Raw genomic sequence first — 16,406 nt, 5'->3', positions numbered from 1 at the left:
TGACTGTTTCAGAATTTCAAACATCCTCATAGAAGACAGCAAGAGGTCAGAAACAGCCTCCCAATGCAAGCCCTGAACATATGGAGGGGGCAACAGTAATGATTACCCTTTTCAAATGGCCTGTAATTGTCCTCCCAGCAATCATACATCTTTATTGCATGGGCTTTTATAACATGTAAATACAGAGCAATTAGCAAGGAAGCATAATCCTTTTCAGCTGCTGCCTCAGAATCTGCAAACAGAAAATTACAAAGTTCAGAATCATGCAGAAACATCCTCTTTCTCCTCTGTTCCAGCCTATTGAAGTATGCACTTAAAATCTACCCCTAACCTCTAATTATGCTCAATGGTACAACTCTTGCTTTCATTCTAATTGGTGTGTTTTCAAAAGAGGCATAACATTCATTTCTCTGTGACTGCTCACAAATATCTCATTCTGCCTTGAAAAACTTGATTTTCCTGCAGTGCAAATGCTCTAGTCCTACAGCTGGAGGCTTTACTGTCTCGACCAATGTCTGTGGGGCAGGTTAAGAACTATAGCCCAGATTTCGAACTCTGGGTTTGGTCTTACTGTGGCAAGTGTGGTTTTGGCCATTCTCTGCTGGAGATGGGTAGGCTTTACTTTTCCATGTTATCCTTGACTTTCCAACTAACAGTGACTCCTGTGACTGCCCTGGGTCACTGGGTGCTTGCAGTGCCAGCAGTAAATGATCTGCTATTCTTCCAGTGAATGCTCACTCAGCAACAGACATTAGAGGCCTTTCAGTGTGAAGCAAGGTCTTTTCACACTTCAGAGGAAAGCCAGTAGGGTTCTCAGTCCTACCCTGCTGGTACAAGGGTTGAGCTGATTATGTGGCCAATTCCAAAGTGGAGTAATAAAATTAAATGGAGATTCCAAGTCTGGATAAAAACCAAGCAGCCCCTTCTCCCAAAATCCCATCTGTCTTTAAGAAAAAAATCCAATCCAACAAATGATCCCCAATCCACGAACCAAGGTACAAACATGAAACACAGCTTTTCATACAGTGCAAGAAACATTATAAATATATCTTAGTTGGTATATTTAATATTTCTGCAGCTTTCAACCAAACCAATATATCGAGAGGCATTGGAAATTCAATAAACGTTTTCGATTCCCATACTTAGTTGCTGCATTTATAATACCTCGAGGATACACGAGTGTGATCTCTCGCAAAACTTTGCTCTTCAGGATCTTACTAAAATTTCTACAAGACCGGCTTGAAGGTACCTCGGATTAACTTGTTTCTTTTCATTACATTGCAGCTACGCTCTTGAGAGTTCAGGATGTATTTGAGAATCAAATTCACAGAATCAAAAAATTGAACATTGAGGAGCTGGCATTTGGAAGAGCTGGTAGATATATATAATTTATAGTGGTAATCGATCAGGGTTTGTGGTCTATTTGCTTGGTTGCGATAACCATGATCATACCTAAGAAGAAAACATAATCCGAAAGAGCAGCCCAGACTGTGTCGTACCTGCACATTTTCACGGAGGTCCGTGGCCTCTCTCAGAGGCTGAGTGGCGGCTCTGAAGAGCTCATCGACAGCCTTGATCCCTGTGGTTTTGGTGGATGTGTACTCCCGGGCCCTCCTTCCCTTTCGCACCGACAGACCCCGTTTGTGCGCCTTCCCTCCTCCCCTGCGGTTGGTGATGGCGATGTGGACGAAGAGAGTGGTGTTCACGAGGAACTCCCCAGTCAGCGACTGCAGGGGGACGTGCCTGTACCCTGGCTGAAGGCATTCGAAGGGGATGGTGTACTGGGCGATGAACTCATCCCCGATGTAGTCATCGTCCAGCACCACGAACCGCAGCGCAGCCAGCTCGGGGAGGTTTATCTGAAACTCAAAGCTCTCGTCGAAGATGGGGTTGTCCCCATTCTGGGTGACGGTCTTAGTCCTTTGCTCGGCACAGTCGGCAGGGATGCCATGGATCTCCACGTAGATGTACGGCTCCACCACATCTCCCTTGGCAGCAGAGCCTTTGGGTTTGGGCAGGTTTTGCCCGCTGATGATTTTAATGTGCAGCAACTGGGCTGAGACCCCCGGCAAGGAGTCCTTCGCGTTGGCACTGAAGTAGGACACTTCTTCTCTCATGATGGATGGGCGAAGCACATAACCACAGTTGCCATTCTGCCGGAACCACCCAAGGTTCAAGTCCATCATCAAACCAGGAGTCTGGTAGTTCATAGCGACTATCTGGCACCCGCACTTCCAAAAATCCTGAGGGTTCATATTACTGGCATCAATCCGCATGGGGCTGGGGTAAACCCTGGAGAGAAACCTCTTGTTGTATCGCACAAAGTCTTCAGGGTATTCATTGGCAAACCTATTGGCATCCACTTCATTGAATGAGCACATCTCCCAGTATTTCTGGCACCTTTTGGATGTTTCAAAATCTCTGAACTGAACCGACTTGCACAAGGACACCAGATCTGAGAGCTCCTTGCTCAGCCTCAGTCTCTTGCAGGTGATCCCGTTGAGCTGGTCCTTCTCCTCTTCTCCATGTCTCCTGGACATCTCCATGCCCTCGTCCTCATCCGTCACGTCCGCTTCTGAATCGGGATAATTCGGAGGCAACTTCTTCCCCTTGAGGAGGATCTTTCCTTTCAGTTTCTCAGGAGAGGGGAGGTAGTGCTCCTCTGCTTCTGGCGGCTCCATGTACAGTTTGTCCCCCAGGATTTTCTTCATGTGCTGTGCCATGACGGTTTGCTGCTGGACGGAGCAGTGGGTCACCAGGCAGAGGACTAAGGGGTACTCCGAGGTTTCGAAGGCGTACTGGTTGATCACATCAATGATTTTGGAGAAGGCAACTTGATGGGAGACTGAGTTCCCCACATAGATCAAAGGCTCATTGTCTGGACCATCCCAGACCACAACCTCCAGGCTCCGGCACCCCATCTTCAGAGCTCTGATATAGCCACTGATGTCCGAGGAGCCCCAGAAATGGTCTTCTAAGAGGGAGGCATTGTGAGAGGAGTTGATGTAGTAATGCGACAGTGGCTGAGTCATGTCCTGGCAGACTTTTTTGTGCTGTGGGTCAAAGATGTGGCACTCGGGAGAAAGGAGGTAGCGCGTGAAGCCATCTATGGAGAGGTAGCCTCGTTCCTTCCCATCGACGGATGGCTCGTACTTGCGGATGATCTCCATGCACATCTCTTCTGTTACCCCTTCCACGCCTTGCTCCACCTCCACAAACAGCATCAGGTCTTTGCAGTCCAGGTACTCCTTGTTGCTAGAGAACTGCACAAGGAGAAAGAAGATTTCTGGTCGCGTGCACAGCTCACAGTAGGCCTCGGTGAAGATGTCAAGGGTGATATCCTCTCCATATTGATCCCTAGCCTTCTGCAACTCCTTGAACTTCAGCTCGATCCTAGACTCTTTCATGCCTGGATTCAAGCTCTTGATGATCTGGGTGGCCCTGAAAAGATCAATGTGTCCTTTCTTCTCCATATCCACCACTTCAAACACAGAGCCAATCCATGATGTCCTCAGGCTGGGCTGGTTAGCTTCGATCACATCAACGGTGTGCCTCCCATAAGAGACCAGATATCTCAACCCCATCACCCATGTGTTGACGATGTCTGCTGTGCTTGCAACCAAATCTAGAGATTCATAGTTTTCGCCATATATGATGGAGAATGCACACTCCTCTGGGAATTGATCCGACAGTCCATTGCTGCGGAGCACTGGAGTCTTCTTCCCCAGACGCACCTCCTTGATGGTTTTGATCTCCAGCTTGGCTTTCTCCGAGTCCTTCTTGGAGGGCTCCCAGCGCAGGAAGCGCATGTCAGAGTCCAGGATGAAGTAGCGATTGTACATGCGGGAGTTGGAGCGCACCTTCTTCATCTCACAGCCCTCCATCATGAAGGACATGCAGGCAGCTGTGCTGCTGATCTTGCGGTCATTGGGCATGGTGCTGAAGGAGACTGTCTTTTTTCGCACCTGCTTCTGCTTTGATCCATCCTGCAGGGAAAGAGGTAGAATAAAGGTCCTGTTAGAAAGTGCAGATGAGCTACAGGAAGACTGACAGAATATTTAATGGCTGTTAGATATAAATGTTGACAGGAGGACAGATTAATAGATATACTATAGATGATACATCTATAGGATTTAAAGTACGTACATGAGCCTTGTCACAGGAACAGTCCTGAGACGGAGATAACACCAGTGTTACATCTACAGGAGCATAAGCAGGCACAGCACAGCAGTATCTAGGAAGTTTAGACTTCCAATGGAAGTATTGGATTAGTTAGTAGAAAGATTGTTTTTATGGAGGGGGGGCTTGTTACTTTTCATGTTTAAGGTTGTGCACATGCACAAGACCACAAACCATTTGCAACTTCAGTGATGTTATAAAAGACATCAGCATATGCACAGACCAGGTGATCTGTTTCTCTGCTCTGATCTTGTTTTAATATGGACTTCCAATAATAAGCTCCTCATGCAGGATGAAAAGAAAACAGGCCACAATTTTATATGGATAAAACACAACTCTATTATCATCCAGCACTGATCAAAAGAGTGCATTTGATGTTGTCACAAAATAAATTATTTGGCTTTGATTAGAATAAACAGTAATACAAATAAAATCCACTGAAGTTCAATTTATAGAACAAAAACAGAGGCATTTCACTCTTATTTTGTTCGATAAAGAACTATGTTCAGTACAAATGAAAAGTATTACTGCCATGTGCCTTTTTAAAAGGATTAGTTAAGATACAGGCAAAAGATTCCCTTCTCTTTCCTACGTGCTCTTGCTTTTGTCTTCGTTTCTGGCCTGACAGGTCTGATTTAAAACCCATTTATTCAGACAAAAGCCACATTTTGCACAGAGTGCTGTTTAAAAAAAAAAGGCGGACAGGAGAAAAACCTTCTTGTAAAAAGAACAATGGATATTGTTCCCAAAAATTAAGGAACAATTACCGTAGCAGCGACACTTCATTTAATGGTCACCTTCGTTCAAACTACAGCATAACAGCTTACGCATATTATATATATCCAGATGATCTTGTTCTTAAATCATTGAATTTTCATTCTCATCTACAGAGTTGGGTTTGCTGAAATAACCTGAGGAAAGTAATCAAATGGACAGTATCCTCATTTAGGATGGCACCCACAATTCCAGTGCTCGGACTGGAACGATGTAGTGCTGCTATCCTGTTACCCTGTTAGAAAACCAAAGGGGATTGCCCTGACAATGTTGGCAATGCTGTGGTATTGATTGTGCTCCTTCACATTATTCTGCCAAAGCATTGCTGCCCATAAATTCTTGGAAATATATATCCTTCCAAAACAGGGTCATGGGGCAGCTGGAGCTTATTCTGGCAAACAACTGGCTCAAGGGAGGATATACAGTACCATAGACAGGCTACCAGTCCACCTTAGGACAGACAGATACAAACGCAGACGCACTCAACCAAGGCCGGTTTTTCCTAAAGCCAATTTGACCTACCAGCATGTCTTTGGATTGTGAGAGGAAACCGGAACACCCAGAGGAAACCCATGCACACACAAGGAGAACACGCAAACTCCACGGAGACAGTACCCCGGGTCCAGAATCGAACCCAGGACTCCAGCGCCGCAAGGCGGCAATGCTAACCACCATGTGCAGGCACTCATACTTAAACTATTTTATCTTGGGAAATCATGTGACCTTTAAACCCACTTCAGATACAGTTGAACCACTGCTATGATAAGCGTGTGGATAAGAGGAATCTGCTATGCAGAACACCAAGGTCACTCCACTGTCTGCTGTTCCTCCCAAGAGACAGGAAATGAAAGTAGAGCTTTGGAACTTGTGGCTTCACTACTGACAGAGGCTACCAAACACATAGTTCTAGGTGGAGCTGGGCTATACCATACAACAGATTTCTCAAGCAGAAACTCCCAAAAGCAATATCAAAAGCCGCTATCTCTGACTCATCCTAGTTGACCTTATTTATTAGAGAGTTCTGTAACTAGAGTTTTTGTGACTAGTGAGAGCATTAGGAATTCTATTCAAGATTATCTGGGATTCTAAGAAAAACGAACAAATGCAAGCAGTATCTGAAAAGCTTTTCCAGGGCTTGGATCCAGGGGGAGTGTTGATAGGAAGCTATCTGGAGTCTCGATTCTCTGACATTTGGACCTCCGTGAGGATGGTGGTTTTCCTCATCCCATAGCTTTCTCGCCAGTAAACAAAAAAAATAATAATCAAAAGCTGTTTTTTCTGGAATGAGTAGCAGTCAGCATGGGAAACCGTACACATAGGAAAGCCGACATCAATGGAGTTTGTCAGGAAGCAGCTAAAAGAATAAGCAAGAAGTATGAACTCAAATAACAGGAAAAAGCAGAGGATGTGACCTTCGCCTTTAAGAAACACGAATGAAGAGGATGGGAAATGCCTTGTTGGGGGATCCGTGACAGATATTTTAAAAGGAAAATTATATTTCAATTAAGCTCTCGATTAGTGTCCCAGTCAATTTCTAAAGTGGAAACAACAAAACATTTTACAGTGTATAATTAATCTTTAACTGCTTTTGACGCACACACATACAGTACATAGAGTGCAAAGGGCATTTCACTTTGTGGACAGAATGGACCACAAAGCCATGTGCCTGAGGGACCACAGTCTGGTGGTGTGGATTAGTGGGTCAGGATCCGATGGGAAGGTCAGTCCAGAGGCCAGTGGGGGAGGGGAGTTCAAATATGCCTTCACCACAGGCCATTAATGCAAGAGAGAAAAATGAGTTAAAAAAACAAAAATGTAAAATAGCTTAATCCAATAAATCACTGGGCTACATGGTTCGCAGTGCAGGATTGCCATGGGGCACAGGCCGGACTGAACCTGTATTTTCTGTGCAAACCCTAGACAAGAAGCAGCCTTTATTTCAGGTCCTCTGATTAAAATGTGGCCAGCATGGTGGCACTGTGCTTAGCATTGCTTCCTCACAGCACTACAGCCCTAGGCTCAAGTCCTGCAGGGCTATCTGCGTGGAGTTTGTATATGCTCCCTTTGTCTGTGTATGCCCCACAATGGACTGGCGTTCCATCCAGGGCGTATCCTGCTTTGCTCCTGTTACTTGCTGGGTTAGGCTCCAGCTCTCCCACAGCCCTGTACTGGATAAGCAGATTATAAAGCAGATGGATGGATAGATGGTTGAATAGTGTAAAAAGCCATGCATGAAAGTGAATTGGACAGTGTGCATCCCGACAAGCAAAAAACGCTTGTCATGCCTCCAATTCCTACTGCTTGATTGGGCTTTTTGGAAAACAATGGCGAAGCTAAATGACAGCATGGTAAAAAAATAAAACAGTAAGGTTGGCAGGGAGCTGCTGGAGTGGACTGCCCATTAGTCAGGCAGAGCAAAGGTGACGCCTGCAGGACTGGAAAAGCCTGGATGAACCAGCTGAGATCAATGAGCCCCAAGAAACAAGGCCCTCTGTATATCCTCTGAAGTTATTTAAAACAGTTGGCTCTCTCCCACCCATTTTCTGCCAATCCCTGCTGAATGTGTTTTATCATTTGAATTAATAATTAGATTGAGTAATTAACCTGAGGTCAATGCTTTATAAGTTTCCATCCCAATGCATGCCATTTTGCAACAAAGGTCACTGCACAATATTAACCCTTATTAATCTTGCTGCTTTATCCAATACACATCGAGTGCATAGAATCCCAAATCTCTTAACCTCATTTTTGGAATTTAATTTTTAACAAACACACTGCACAGATCTATAGGTCTAACACTGCAGAGATTACATGGGTTTCAGACAGCATCTTCAACAGCAAATTGGAATTGATGGACTCATACAGATCCGGTCTAAAAGAACTTTTGTGAAAGGTGCTGTTCACCTGTAGAAATGGTCATGCTGGGAAACACTAGCCCTTTATTACACTATTCACAACAAAGGGTGAGAACATTCAGAGGCAGTTTATTGTCTTTATTGGGTTTGATAGCGATGCCCATGTTTTAATGTGGTTAGTTCAGCTGCACAAGGTCTGATAACAAAAACCACACCTCAGTTACTCTGATCAGCGCCACCCTTTCAGAAATTCTTTTCCGTTTCATTCTGATTTTGACCTCAGTCATTACAGCCACAGTTGTGTTGGAGAGAACATTCCCTGCACTCGTTCCCCAAGGTGGGGTCCAGGTGTTCCCTCCTCTGGAGGCTGGGGGGGCATTAACATCATTGCACCCCTCTCTTGTTCTCATGCTTTCAATTAAAAAAAAGAGAGAAAAAGAAAGGTGTATCCAGACACTCAGAGACCTCTACACTCTTTTAACATTCAGCACATGCTTAAATAAAAATAATGAGAAAAGACAAACAAATGTAAGACCAAGGCTTTTCCTAAAGGTACACAGGTATGTTTAGAGTGTCTTTAAATCATAGTGACCCATATAAACCAGACAGAATACGGCCCCTTGAGGATCTGAACTGGGCACCCGTCGTAATTAATGTCAGTAGTGACAGGTTAATAATAGCTTTTTGTTCCAGTGATCATCTCCTGCTCTGCAATATCAGAGCTGCACAGGCAAACTAAAAACACTGCAGACTAGATGTGCACCTTAAATGCAAAGCCATAAACTATACTGCATAAATCTACATAGTCCTGCTTTTCTTCTTAATAACCCTTAGGCGCAAAGGAATATATCTGATATATCCTCTGGCACTTTGAATTAGGTTCTGATTTTGCAGCAGGAAGAGTTCTAAGTTGGTACGTCATTTATGATGTGGGCTTGCATGCTGCAAAAAAAAGTACCTCTCAGAGCTTTTTCTGTGGGCAAAGCCAAAGAACATTTAGTTTGTAGCAACATTTGTACTGGCTGTTGTGCACATCAATTCAACTGAATTGGTGCTACGTGCAATCCCTGCTAAGTGTGTACAACACCTGTCTAAGGGATAGTGAAATGTCACAGCCACCCTGCTTTATAGAACCATAGGCAGTTGCAATACAAGTGAAATGCAGACATTTTCACAGTGCACTGAGCACCTGAATATCTGCTGGCGTTCTTGTCAGTATGAGATGTGAACAAGCCAGAGGCAGGGTTTATAAACTTGTACAGGAACTATGTAAAGAGGCTTGTGTGCTTTCACAGGTGGGATCATTTCCAATCCCATTAATCATGGGAATCAAAGAAAAAGAAACACACAGAGACACAAGGGTTTGTTTTGGTGATCACATCCCAAAATTGTCTTACAACACCACAGATCTGATTTCTGCCCAAGCAATCTGACAGCAAATCCAGAGGGGTTTTTCATCTAATCCAGAGATACATATAAAACAGAAGGAGCCTAGAAACACTTTCTGCACCATGTATTCTTTTTGTAAATGACATATACACGTTTCTTTGAGGTACTGTTGTAGGGGTTTTGTGCATACACTGTACAGGAGTGTTAGGTACTTGGTCTAAACAGGTGCAAGATACAAAGTTTAGCAGGAGAAAGGGTGAAGGACCTCTTCTGTACTTTAAAGTTAAAATCTGCAAACTAAAGAAACCAGATTTGCAGGGAACCAAGACTCTTTCACATCTGCAGCTCCTCGTACAATGAAAAAACAGGACGTGGTTTCGGCACCCAGGGAAATACCGGTAAAATTTGATTTGCATTTTCATTTGCATTGGTTAAAAAAAAACAATCGGCAACAATCAATGCTCTCTACAACTTCAGACTTTGTTTGGTCTTGTTGTGAAACTATATCTCGGGTTACAGTCCTGTAGGGGTCCTAGGTATTCTTAACTTTGGGCAAACCACCAGAGATCTCATTTACGCCCTTAACTAAGCCTGGAACCTGTTCATTTTCCCCGCATTCTGCTGAAAGTCAAAATCAACTAATCTGAATACCTTGCAAGCAGACATCTCTCACTGGCATGAAACAGTAGGAAAACATACTGTTCCTGCTAAAAATATACCAAGCAATTAATTATAGTTTGACTGAGTTAGTGACAGCATGGGCAGTATAAAAAGATTCAGGAACTACTGTATCAGGAGGTGTTAAAATCAGATTCTGCTGCAAATGAATCTCTCCAAACAAGTGTTTTTCTTGACCTATGGTATTTTCAATGACAGTAGTCCACCTGTACATTTCTGCTTGACTTTCCAGTAAGGCATGCATGGAGACTGGAGGGCGCCAATCCCAGCTGCACCAAGTTGGCGGTCTCTACCAGATGGGGCATTTCCATGGGATGTTGAAAGGAAAACAATGTGGCTTGATATACCACAGCACCATCCACGGCAAATGCATTCTGTGGAGGCAGGATTCCCGGCCACCCCCCGGATTCATTTAGTTCAGTTAATTTGTCACGTGCACAAGTGCAATGAAATGCTTATTTGCATGTATGCTCCAATACAAAGACATTAAAGGAATCACCAACAACACAAACACAGGACAGCAGCAGCAACAACAACAAGTTAAATAAAAAAAGCTCATGGGAAGAAACTGTCTCTGAATCTGGAGGTTTGTGCCTTTGTGCTCCCATAACCTTTACCAGAGGGAAGGGGGGAAGAAAAGTGAGAAACCAGGGTGATTGGTATCCTTAGCGATCCTTCCAGCCTTCCTGAGATAGCGAGTTGTAAACATGCCCACAGTAGAAGGGAGCCGGACTCCAGTGATGGCCTGGACTGACCTGATCACCCCCTGTAACGCCTTCCAGTCAGCGGACTACAGCGCCTTCATGCGCAGACGACAAGATCTGGCTTGCCAACTCGACAACATTGATAACGCACTCCTGAAAACGCCAACGGGGATGATTTCAGGCTGGAGAACAACAAAATCGGGGGGGGGGGGGAATTGTGTGTTTTGGTTTAAAATAAGCGTATACAGCAATGATCCTTAAGAGAGTAAGATCACACACAAAGACCCCATATTGGGGACTGCGATGACGAGGTCTTTTGCGAAGGAGTATAAAATGGACATCCTGTACGGATGTCTAACTTCCTGCTTTGGTGCACTTTTAGAAGCAGTGGTGCCCGTTGTCGGCGCCCAAGAGACACTCTGGCAGGAGGGCTACTTCCCGGCTCAAGGAAATGACCCAGATGTCTGGGGCCAGATGCCTTTTCCTGGAGCCCTTTCTATAGGGGCGCAGAAGGACACAAGCGATCAATGGCAGGGGAGTCACGGGAGGTCAGGCAGAGAAGAGAAAGAGAGAGAGAGAGAATAGGCTCACAGCTCAAGCCAGGGGCTTGCTGATAGTTTCTTTTTTCCACGTCCTGCTTCTCCAGAGGCCAAGCGGTACAAGTTGTTCTGAGGACAGAAATGATCGTGTCTTCAGAACATCACATGCAGCACCCATCCAGAACATGTGCTGAACCCCAGCTCAGATTCTTTCAGCTCCCATGTGCAAGCACGCTTCAAAGACACGCACTGAAGGCATGCAGGCAGGTGCCCGCGCTCTAATTAATCTTGATAAGCCGCTAGTGTTGACGAAGTTATAAGAAACTGGTTCACGTGGCATTGCCACAGTCCGATCTGTGTAGTAAGCTGTACCTTCACCACTGTGCCTTCGCCCCTTGAAAAAGAGATTCACATCGTCTTGGTTACAATGGAACTATTATCTGCACTTGTAGAGATTGAACTTCTGATACAGGACAGACACAGCCTGCAACGCCCAAGATCAGCAAAATGCTTAAACGTGCTGCCAGGCATTTAAAAGGTCATTATGAAAATTCCAAACCTGCCACGGTGATCACTTTATATCCTCTGTTTTGTGTAGTTTTCAGAAATACATTCGCCCTTTTTAATTGTTATACACCTCTTAAATATTTTACCTTTGTGCTAAACTGTAGTGAAATGTGCTTGAAGAGCCCCAGTGCAGCAGGACATAACTATTCAAGTTAACTATTCAATCACAGTTAAGCTAAGCAGGACTTTTCATTACATTAAGTGACACAGAGATCATTTGGAACCAAAAACTTCAGGGCCCAGTGTTCTTGTAACTGAATATGTTCCTTGCTTGACTAAGAAGATAATCCAAACAATAGGAATATATGATCCATAAGATTAACTGGATTAAAGCTCTCCAGGACCAGAGCTGGAGAACACAGCTGTAGGAAGCCCAAGAGGAAAGGAAAATAAAGTTCAAACGAGTCAGTTAGCAAATGCATAAACTACATGAGGTCCTTTATTCATGGCATGCAATAATACAATTTATTATATTGTGACTAAATACACCATCTGTACTACTTAAATGACTGGAGGTCCCTATAAAAACTTACCCTGTGAACTTCAAAAAAAACCCTAACCACAGGCCAGGAAGATTTTAAGAAAAAGCAGGACAGTCCTATGAGTACTGCATTGCGCATTCCTGTCCGATTCACTGAAGAAACACTTTAGCTGCTCTGCCCAGGGCAGAGTGAGTCACATGGCTCCACCCATAAAGTCATACCGCCCATGGGGCTGTACTGCCCATAAAGTCTTACTGCTCATAGGGTCACACTGCCCAAAAGGTTATACTGCCTATAGGGTCGTGCTGCTCATAGTACCATACTACCATAGGTTCCTACTGCCCATGGGGTTATACTGCCCAGAAGGTGGCGCTGCTCACAGCATTACACTGCCATAGAGTCCTACTGCCCATAGGGTCAGTCTGAGAGAAAGGTTTATGGTTACAGTTACAGTTAAGGCATTACAGGTATCGGTCATTGTTAATGAAAGAGAGCTCCCCCTCTGAACCAACCCAGTGAAGTTGGGACTGACATCGCAGGCTCGGAGGCCGGTTCTGGAGTTGGCCTGGCTCTGGGCTTTGCTTAGGAGACGTTGGGTTACAGTCTCCCATAAGCCCAAGGACCTTAGAAGGGAAATGGAGCTGCAGGTGAGGTAAAACACTGCACTTCGATGTTACGTCGCTACTGGCAGAGGGCAGGGGGGCACTGCCGTGGTGCCCAAACCAGTGATGAGCGGGGTCACTAGTACAGCAGCCCAGGGAACAATCGAACCCGGGACCCAGGAGATAGAGGGCAGCAGTGCTGACATGTCAAGCCTGTTGGGACTCAAGGACCAAATCCGAGATGGACTGCCTATTCAAGTGTGCTGCTCAAAGCGTAGTGCTTAAAAGGCCTTTCTCAAACAAGAGGCTTCAGCACAGGAAAAGAACAGAAATGTTTTTTTTGTCAAAAGAGTGCCAAAGGCTCTCAGGAGTGACTTAAACAAAAGAAAAAACTGTAATTGTTAACTCTGGCTCGAAGACTGCCGCGGACAACAGAAGTACAGGCCACACTTTCCATTGCTGTTCTGTGTTGCTGTTATTCCCAGTAATCGTTTCCATTTCCTACTAACGAGACGAATGCAAGCAGTTATCTAGCTCACAACTTGCGTCTGAGTTTTTTCCTTTCCGCAGCAGAACTGTTTTCAAGCGTCTGTCACGTGCACTGCTGAGGGTTTGCAGTGAACAGAAACCCAGAGCTCCTCCACAGTCTTCACCGTCACACCAGCCAGCCGGGCTGCAATGGGACGCGTCCCCAGGAGATGGGAGAGTCAACAGGCCCAGAGGCTGGAGGTGAGCTGTGCACGTCTCTCCTCGGCCCCTTGCTTTGTGGATCTGCTGGCAACAGTCCCCCATGAGGTCTTGTCTCTGATAACCCTGTTCTTCAGCTGTCTTGCACAAGCCCAGGGTTATTTTTAGACCTTCACTGCCTGATGGGCGGCTTCACATTAAGTCAGGGGTCATATGAGGTTTTGCCTGAGGGAAAAAAAACCTTTCTGAACACAGTGAAAGCTGTCATGACACAATGCCCTCTTAATCGCTTACAAGCAGTAATTTCTTTGAAGGCTGTCTTCCTGTGATTTTCTCCCTTGTTGGTTGCGATTGCACATCTTTTAATTTTAAATCGTTGTGGCCTGAACCGCTTGCACTAAGGTTACCTGGCTTTCAGAGCAGAGAAGAAAGGACTTTTTACAAATGAATGTCCTGATTGCGGGGGATCTGCTCAATGTGCCATTTACACCCCACATATTTCCCTGCTCCAGAATTCATTGTTTATGGCAGCACACCTCAAAACCAAGGAAAAACAATTCAAAAATAAGGAGAAAATACTCAGGGAGAAATACTCCCTTTCTTAAGCTTCCAAAGTTTGCATCAGTGTGAGTGAACAAAGTCTGAAAAAAAAAGTGATAAATTCTGCAAGATTTTGAATACCTCACTGTGCCAGGCCTCAGTCTCAAGAGACTTTTATTAAACCAAATCTTATCTGACTCACAAAAGGAAGAATAGCTTTAAACCAGCCAATCTAGCTAGGATCGTGAATCCATTTATATGCCAGTGTAGTTTAAATTAACCCCATGTGAAAGTGTTGATCTCAGTCCTTCACCAATTATCTGATTAATCAAACCGTTCACCTCATGTGAACCTATGAGCAGACTGTAGAGGCCTTAAAACTACTAATGTTGCTGAAGCTACAATGCTACCACACTCACATACCATTGACCAAGTACCACTATTATCTAGGGAATTATGGTACTGTTCAGTAATGACATACTGTAGCCCAGGCCTGAATTGTCACCCTCTGGAGTCGCACTGTTTATGACAAAGCACCAGACATATGCAGATTTTATGAAAAATGCAAAGCATCACACTACAGCACCTAGAGTAGTATATGGACTGAACTTGTGAAAACAATGCGTTACCAAGAGACTTCAGAGTCTTTGAAATTAATACATGTAAATATCACCAGAAGCAGAAAGTCACATTGGAAATATGTACCCTTTGCTTTGTTTCTCATTTGCAAAAACAGAAGGATTGATAAGGATCATTAGTTTCCAAGGTAAACAGGAAACCCAGAAAGAGGTACCATGTAATTTCTAATGAAAGGCAATATCTCTATCATTTATTGCTTATTGTAAATGCATTACCATCATTCTCATTGCATGTGTAAAAGAGCCACGACTGAGACAACAGAAAGAGATTTAACTCCTTTCAACAGAAAAGATGCATGCTTTACTTTGATGCACAGCCTTTGTGAGATCAAGCGCAACATCTGAATGCTTTCGATCCACAGACAGCTGTGCTGGTTCAGCCCTGCTAGAAGAACCTTTTCTCTGCTGCTACTGACAAACCTTCTCCTGCTGGCTGTTCTACTGCCTTTGTAGTCTCCCTCAGCTGTGTGCTGCCCTACCAGACTGCTTTTTTCCAGGCGGTGATTTGCACCTTGAGATAAAACAAACAGATCTCTGTAAAATGGTTGAGTGGATCAATAAGAAATTGTCTGATAAAAAAAAGACATTGCACCGCCTATAAAACAAGAAACAATCGAGAGGTTAAAAAAAGAGAATGTTTTAAATTCCAATCTGTTGTGAAAAACAGACAGAGGGGACTGCCAAAAGGAAGCTCGAAAACAAGCATTGCTGCCGATGCAAAACGAACCCTAAAGGCTTTTTTTTCAGACTTTTGGCAGGAAAAGGAAGGTCAAGGAGGTGGCAGCGGACTGAAAATTGGTCAATGACAACTCCACTGCGGTCTTTACTAACGAAGAGGTCACACTTACGGCCACCGCTCCAGATAATACACACGCCACCAAGGAAAAGTGAGAGAACGCAGAAACTGAGGTATTAGCTACATTAAAAACAGATCTTAAAAGACCCCAGGGTTGTTAAAAGAGATCAGCGGGGCCATTTACAAACCACTAACAGAATTTTCTCATTAAGAACTGGAGAAATTCCAGGAAACTAGAAGATGGCCAGACGTATGCCAATATACAAAAAAAGAGCATGCACTGAGCCAAGTGATGACAAACCAGTCATCTTAACACGCACATCATGTGCAATCCATCTTTATCAACAAACTAGAACCACATTTGTATAGGGACGCTGTGGCTGCGGCCAGCCGACTGGTGCTGTGCAGAGGGCAGCCCTCCTTGCGTTCTCTCCTCGCAGCCACAGAAGGGCTGAGGCCTGTCGTGACTGTGGTGGATCTGAATCTGCAGAACCGCCCTGACAAGGTGTCCAGCGCCAGTTCTGCACCTCCAGTAACGTCATTGTCCTGTACTCTATCCAATAGAGAACAGCAGAAAAAATAATAGACTCAGCACCTGTCCGTCATCATCATGATCAATAATCTGATGTTGAATTGAAGCTACAATACAGGGAGCTGTGACTTCTAAACCTTCCAGAGCTCCCTGACCGTTACAGTGTTTGGCACCACAGCCTGGAGTTGTATTTCAGTGGCGACAGTAGCAGCCTAAAGCTGATTTGGTGAAGTCCAATCCCCTCCAAGTACAGCTGAGCGATAAGGAGCAGAGGATCACAGCAGGGAGGTGCTGCTGGCGCTGGACACTGCGTGTATGACTGTCAGGGGGGGAGGGGGGGGGCAAATGCTACAGGGATTTTAGGGAGCTTCTGAGAGCAACGATAATGGAGCTGACAGATCCTCCCTGCACAGCGCAATCTCTCTCTACTAAAGATCTTTTGTC

The 16,406-nt window shown here is 44.7% G+C and overlaps 1 protein-coding gene across 1 annotated transcript in view; it reads right to left on the bottom strand.

Moving 5' to 3' along the window:
- The window catches only part of LOC148638646 (inactive phospholipase C-like protein 2), an 87,444-nt gene that overhangs the window by 27,336 nt on the left and 43,702 nt on the right, over nucleotides 1-16,406 (bottom strand). The window contains exon 2 of the mRNA XM_088622976.1: nucleotides 1,500-3,986. Coding sequence (XP_088479102.1) covers nucleotides 1,500-3,986 — 2,487 coding nt within the window. The remainder of the gene's footprint in view (nucleotides 1-1,499; nucleotides 3,987-16,406) is intronic.

The sequence above is a fragment of the Lepisosteus platostomus genome, chromosome 28 (genome assembly GCF_059453375.1).
Source record: "Lepisosteus platostomus isolate fLepPlt1 chromosome 28, fLepPlt1.hap1, whole genome shotgun sequence".
Lineage (NCBI taxonomy): Eukaryota > Metazoa > Chordata > Actinopteri > Semionotiformes > Lepisosteidae > Lepisosteus > Lepisosteus platostomus.
The sequence above is the reverse complement of the archived record's forward strand: the minus strand, read 5'-3'. Positions and strand labels throughout refer to the sequence as shown.